The 7,345-nt window shown below is 34.2% G+C and overlaps 1 protein-coding gene across 2 annotated transcripts in view; it reads right to left on the bottom strand.

Annotated features, from left to right (window-relative positions):
* LOC110033841 overlaps positions 1-3,315 on the bottom strand; it is a 43,752-nt gene extending 40,437 nt beyond the window's left edge. The window contains exons 1-3 of one of the 2 annotated variants that reach the window (XM_020737959.1): positions 3,043-3,315; positions 1,930-2,041; positions 1,736-1,796 (exon numbers count right to left, since the gene is read on the bottom strand). In XM_020737959.1, the coding sequence (XP_020593618.1) occupies positions 1,736-1,796; positions 1,930-2,041; positions 3,043-3,076 (207 nt within the window). In that variant the 5' untranslated portion in view covers positions 3,077-3,315. The remainder of the gene's footprint in view (positions 1-1,735; positions 1,797-1,929; positions 2,042-3,042) is intronic. The other variant, XM_020737958.1, reaches the window with a different exon arrangement.
* Positions 3,316-7,345: the final 4,030 nt, after the last annotated feature.

The following is a 7,345-nucleotide window of genomic DNA, read 5'->3' as shown; positions in this document are numbered from 1 at the left end:
GACTACAAAGCTAATAGATTATGTTGTGGAAAAGTTAGCAACCTCCCCTCATATACTACGTTGGTCAGTTCCGTAATCTGACCCGCCATTCGGTCTTGGAGCTCTTGGATTTGTTGTTGCACGAATTCTCTGACGAACTCAATATTAGAAGTTTCTCCAAGGTGTATTTCTTCTTTGTGATGCTCTTTTTTTATTGAAGACATGACTCCACACTCATCTCACCTTTAAAGATGTTAAATTCCGAAATGTCCTTCGGGTCATACCCAAGAAATAACGTTGGTCGAATAAGAGGAATGAGTGAAGAGTAAGGCAGAAGAGTAAGTAAGAAATAGTACTAATCCTTTCGAAATGAATTCAATAGTTATTCATAATAAGGTTACTAGTGAGTTAATTTTAATCGAACAAAAATTTGCTCCAATGAATTTAAGTAATTCAAGAGGTAACACCAAGATGAGCCGACTCCTTCCTTCTGGTGGGAGACCAAGGAGTCCTCTGAGCGTCCTTCTACACAAGAGGTTTCCTGACCGTCGACTTCAGGTGTCATTCTTTTCATTCGACTAAAACTCTATTCCTTGGGTCTGATTCGAATGACATTTTTTAAATTCAACAGTAATTAACCTTTTAAAGTGAAATACTTTGTCTGTGCAATAACCTGTGTTTTTTTTCACTTTTTGGGTTTTTCCACATAAGATTCATGGTATATTCTTCTGCTACTTTTTAATCATTTGTATGTGTGCTATATTTTCATATAACACAGTGTCGATAAATTATCATTCCATCTCCACGAATAATCCATCATAAGAAAAGTTTTTAAGGATGCCATCCAATGATGGAAATTCTAATGCACATAAATTTAAAATATCCAAATCTTTGCCAAAGAAATGCGATCAATAAAAGCACCTCTTGATGCTCAAAATAAATTTTGAATTATTTTTTTGGAACCAATTTAAATGTTTGTAAACCTAATGCACATAAATTTAAAATATCCAATTCTTCACCAAAGAAATGCGATCAACAAAAGCACCTCTTGATGTTCAAAATAAATTTTGAATTATTTTTTTGGAACCAATCCATTACTTCTAAAAGTTTATACTGGAATCTTAAAAGTCAAAATTTGATATACTTCGAAATTTACATTACTTTGCAAAAATAACACTACGCAAAAATAACTAAACTACTAAATTAAAATGACAGTTATGAGTTCCGACTTTACGATTCATCATGTTCAATTTTTTATTTCAATTTTAACAATTAAATGTTACTTTGCAAAAATAACTAAACTATTAAATTAAAATGACAGTTATGAGTTCTGAATTAGCGATTCATCAAGTTCAATTTTTTATTTCAATTTTAACAATTAAATGTCCATTATAACCAGGATTTATAAGAGCAGTGATAACGGCCCTAAATACTAACGATAAAACCAAACTTCCCCTAAATCAAGTGTATAATTCAAATCATTTGAAATGAAGGATTATTCAATTATTTCAATTATTTATGAATGGCAATTAAGGTGTCTTCTAAAGGTAACAGAGCATTCTCTTAATTATTTATTACATATTTGACAAAACTCTTAATGCATCGTATATTCAATACATATCCTAAATTAATTTATTCGATGTGACAGCAAAACAACCATCTCCATGGTTCTCACAATACAACCTATAAGTTTCTTTTCAAGCATTTTGTTTAATATTTGAATCTAAACCAGCTAATTGATCTTAATGAAACAGACCTCAATTTCTTCATTTGATGGTGGTTTGTAATGCTTGCCAAGCATTACTGAATTAAAATCACTGTAAGAAAAAATAATAATAATTCAGCTTTGCAAAGCGGAGATGCAAGGTAGGTAAAATCATTGAACATATAGATGAAAAAAGAAAACGTAAAATCGATTAAGAAATTTAATACGATATGACAAATTCTAACCTGCAAAATTTAAGAAAGTTTTTATGGAACTCCTCAAACGTTTTAATTTCATTGATGGGAAAATATTTATCGAATACATGATCTGCTGTAAGAGACTTGATTCCAGTGAATCCTGAAAGGTAACATTACATTCACGAGAAGTTAAATGGCAACATACCAGAAAAACAAAAAAAAGGGAAAATAAACATTCCGTATCGCATAATAACTAGGGTGAAAAGAACACTCCCAATAAACAACTGTAGATTCTTTGCAGAAAGAACAAAGCGGCTGAAGTAACAAGGAGGTTATCATGATGCAATTAGACAAAAAATAAAAATAAAATAAAATAAGAGGTTGAAAGTTATAAAAAAACATGCTATTTAAATGAATCAACCATACATTATGACTGAAAATTGCATCATTTTCATCTTGATAATCTGATAATCCTTAATCTTACCCCATTTATTTAGGCTTTGCTTTAAGAATCTTCATTTCTATTGATTTCTGGAGTAATGCATGCGATCACTTAATCTGAATTTTGTAAAAACTAAGTTTGCACAACTCTCATCAACTATGAACGGAGAAGACGATTAAGTTACATGTGATGCAAATCTGATTGCTTCCTACAGCAAAAGTTGCTTGCAGTTTATAGATGATTGATCCACGTTGATGCTCTTTCAATCCCACATTTTATAGATTAAAGCCCGAAAATGTGTTTTAAATTCTATCATTTCATTCGGTGTTATTACAAATCAACATTATGTTTTATGTTCCACTAACGCTATTAAACCTTTGTCAGATAAAACGATTAAGATTTCACCTAAAAAATGAATGAAATTGAAATAGATATTAGTAAAAATCTGATTTCTATGTACAATCAGTAATATAATCCACAAGGAAAATGATCTCTCCTTGTACAAAAAAATTCAGATAACTGACGAAATTTGAAACAAAAAGAAGAAAGTATTACAATCACGAATACAGGTTTTTACCAAACTGGCGAGTATTTGATTGATATTCAGGGTTGAACAATGAATCGTATAACCATTAACCACATCTATCACGATTCATCAAAAATATAAACTCAATACTGGTGAATGAATTGGGGAACAGAGCTACAAGAAGATTAAATACCAAGGCTCTGAACCAAACTCATGGAGATACCCATTGGATTAGTTTAGTCGAAACCCAAGCCTACCTGCGTTCTATTCCGTGAATAGATATTTGCTCTCTCTCATCCAAATCTATATATCTACAGAGACAGGGAGAGAGGGAGAGAGGGAGATGGAGGGAGAGAGGCGATAAGCCGTAGTGAAATAGAAGAAGTTTGGAATGTGTGCCTTTCCCCCTCTCCATTTCAATGTGAATGATACGCATCTGATCTTGGACCCGCCTGAGAAGCGATACATAGCTTCCGGTTGTAGCAGGCTGCAGTCGGGTTGGTTGAACCGGCTATAATGTCTTCAATTATTCCTTGGGACGGCAACCTTTAGAGTGTTTGTTTCTATGCCAAAAAAAAATTTTCATCTTCAAAAAAAAAATTTTCATAATATCATTAGCCTTTTCCTGATTATTACATCAAAAATATGTCGAAAGATTCATGTTCAAATGACAGACCATTTAACTACGTCGACTGCAAAAATATGTCGAAAAATACATCCAACAGGTTAACAATTATAAATACTAAAGCACAGTATATTGAGTTAGTCCAAAGACGGAAACATTAATCGTCGTTTCCTTTAATCAGAACTCTGAGCCGACCAAACGGAAGCATAGCTAAAAAAAGAAATATTAGTCCAATCCAAAGGATAATCGTTCATGACTAGCTTCCTCAGTAGATTCTAGAACTCATAAAATTGTCAAAGGGCCTCTCATGGAACATCGTTCGGACCCTCTGAGGAAGCTTCTTGTCCAAGCCGAGCAACTCATCAAATTACGATTGTACACCCTCTGTTTGATGACCCAGTTCATCATAACAACATGAGGGAGACCGAGTGTATATCTATCACCGACTAAATGCTTTCATACGACTGAGCGACAAGGTATCGAGTCATTAGATGCCTCTCTTCAGGCAGTTATGAATACAAAATGGTGCTAAGATCGATTATTGATACGAAAGTGTGCTGGAGTTTATTATAAATATGAAAAGATGTCATAATACCTTGCAACGTTTCTATTAAAACAGACACATATATGTAAATTTACACTAGGTATTCCCAAAATCTATAAATAGGGGGTCATTTCTACAATAACTGATTGATTGAATCTATCAATATTATGATCATACGATGCACACACACTCTCAGTTTCTCTCTCTCTCTCTCTCTCTTTTTCTCCATGTTTCTCTCACTCGCTCTGTGCTCAATACCATTGGTGTGATTTATATGACATATTTGAATTCAACATCTTAAAAGGTGTGGTAAGTGTAGATCATGCCATCAACAAGATAAGGAACAAACCACAGAGAAGGATTTCTTCTAGGAGACACCGCAAACATGGGGAGCATAAAGAAATTTGTGCAACAACAAATATAAAAACTTAGAGACCAAATGGTGGATCATATGGAATAATTGACCTACACATTATTCGAGGGAAAATAACAAGCTCCTCGAGAGTCAAACCCTCGAGAGAAAGAACCTAACCCCCCAAGGCTATCAAATGGCTAAGGGGGTTGAAGGATGGAAGACTCCCAGTACAAGTTAGTGGTGGGTCCACACCATTGATTAGCTAATGATTTAGTCGTATAGAAGTCTACCGCCAATCGGAGAATTTATTCTGCTGGCAGATCATTGGTGTTTAGCCACCAAAGAAGTTCAAACTTCCTTTATTAGAATCATACAAGGGTCGGAGTGCTCCAACCAACCATATTGCTTCCTTTGAGTTGGTTGTCTACGTTCTCAAAATCTATGAGGCATTGAAGTGTCGACTATTTGACACCAACTTGAAAGACTCAGCTCATAGGTGGTTTAATGGCCTCCCAATATGAGTAATCACTTCATTCGTTGAATTCAAGAAGATGTTCACGACACAGTTCGTCAGTGCCCAGAACGCTACAAGAACTCACAAGCCCTGTAGTGCCTCAAGCAGGGGCCAAATGAGAACCTTTATTTGTATGTTGTTCAGTTCCAGAAAGAAATGATGGATATGCGGGATATGGAACCCAGTATTTCAAAGGCCGCCTTGACCAAAAGGCTAAGGAGCAAGCAATTCAAGTATGCTTTGGGTTTTCAAAAACCTAAGAACCTGACTGAACTATTGGAGTTAGCCAACTACCATAATGCAGTGGAGGAGTATGTCTACCCATCATACTAGAAAGTTGAGCAATCTGACCATTTCTTATATAAGAGAGTCTCATGAGATGATAGGTGGCGGCTGAATGATGGCCCACACCCTAAGCTTGACGATATTCAACCACCTCTTGATTGTGGGGAGTGATACAATTGAATTATATAGTCTGTATGTACACATTTTTATACATATTTCTGAGATATTGTGCTTTAATGATAGGTATTTGGTTTTAATTTAGACTTCTTGTTTGAGTGCATGATTTTTATTTTCAAACTAAAATGTGGTAGTGTTTTCTCCATGAATTCTAAGCAGTTTTCTTTATCTTTTTCCTTAAAATGATAAGTGATTAAGTATTGGAGAGAAGTTGTGTGAAGTATTAGACTTTAATGTGGGAAGAAGTTGTGATGATTTTAAACCTTGTACTTCATTTACTTCTTGATTTGGCCAATTAAGATGTTAATACCTATTGTGAGAACATGTAAGATCCGAGATGGTATTGTCTCAATCAACAAAAGGTAAGAATAATATTTGATTTCATGGATGAGAATGTAGTTCATGGGTTTGAGTGCAAATAAATAGAGAAATAAACTTTGAAGGGTGTAGAATTAGAGGACTTTAGAGTGACAGGTTAAAGCCTCCAATTTGATTTATAGTTTTAGGCTTTCATACGAGATGTTAGCCCCCAGGTGGAGGGAGAAGAGAGAACTCTAGAGTGAGAGCTAATATCTCCTTACCTAACTCATCTTCAAGACTATTCAAACTATAGATTAGCCAATGTTCTTTATACCATCTCTAGTAAGGGTAAAAAATAATATTACTCCTATTTGGCACAACACAATTAGAATACTTCCATAACATAATTTCTATTTGTTACTAATTCATGATAAGTAAAAATATATTTTATTCATATTACCTTCATTTTGCAAGTATTTAGTTAAGTTAGTTGCTTATTTTATCTTCAAATTATCAAAAATTACAAAAAAAAAATTGAACTTTCATTCCTATTTTAGTATCAGAGTTTAACTAAGAATATTTTGCTAAATTGAATTTTGTTATCTAATTTCTTCTATTTTGTAAGTTGCATATTGTAGTTTTCCCTGTGGGGTAGTTTTCCCTGTGGGGGTTTGATATTTAGGTCTTAATCAAAAAATACTATTTTACTTGATAACGATACATAAACTTGTGTAATATCCTGTATTTAAATATTATAATTGTATTCTTACTTGCTTTGAAGTTGAGAATTTACCTAACTTTTGCTTGGGATTAAGTTTTTGGCTTTATTATAAAGTAAAAATCATTGTTAATGAAATTAAGCATATAATTGCATACATCGCAATTTGAAATCTATAAAGAGAATCAGGATCAGGGAGGCAACAGAAACCACTAGAGAGGAGGAGAAAGCTGATCAAATGATTGATCATCTGATGATCGTGAAGTACCAAAGGCCACACAGTTGAGGGTTTAATGACATAGTTGGTGGAAGTAATGCAAGATAAGGAGTACTTCAAAGAGCTTCACTAATGAAAATTGGATCTTCTCCTTGAAACAAAAATAAATTATATAAGTACCACAGAGACTACGATCATGTCACGGAAGAATGTGGACACCTTCAGAGCTTGGTTGAAGAATTTATTGGGGCCAACTAACTCAAGGAATTCATGGCTCAGTAGGCGTTAACCCAAAGGCAACATAAAGTCCTAATAGAAAAGATTTTGATGAGATCATTTGAGCCAACGATATACATATTGTTGGGATAGTGTCTGCCATCATAAGAGGAGACTCGGTACAATGAGCCGATCATAAGAGGCTCCAAACAGGGGAAATTTGCGCCCTTCTTTACTCCAAAGCAAAAACGTTATCCTTCTATCATTTTTGTCAACACTGACTTGAACCTGAAGGGGAACCCCTACAATGATGATATTTTGGTCATGACAATTACAAACAACTATCAGGTTGGTAGTATTCTAGTTGACACTGACAGTTTAGTGAATATCTCGTTCAAGTTATGCTTCAATAAGATGTCAACTCTGTTACTCCTCTAAAAGTGAAAGTAGAGAGAGAATTGCTAGAGTTCATTTCCTACACTATAGGGGCCATAGAGGCACTAACCTTTTAAAGGATGTTTAAGTTCATTGTATGGAACACTAGG

The sequence above is a fragment of the Phalaenopsis equestris genome, unplaced genomic scaffold, assembly GCF_001263595.1.
Source record: "Phalaenopsis equestris unplaced genomic scaffold, ASM126359v1 Scaffold001305, whole genome shotgun sequence".
In the NCBI taxonomy this organism is placed as follows: domain Eukaryota; kingdom Viridiplantae; phylum Streptophyta; class Magnoliopsida; order Asparagales; family Orchidaceae; genus Phalaenopsis; species Phalaenopsis equestris.
The sequence above is the reverse complement of the archived record's forward strand: the minus strand, read 5'-3'. Positions and strand labels throughout refer to the sequence as shown.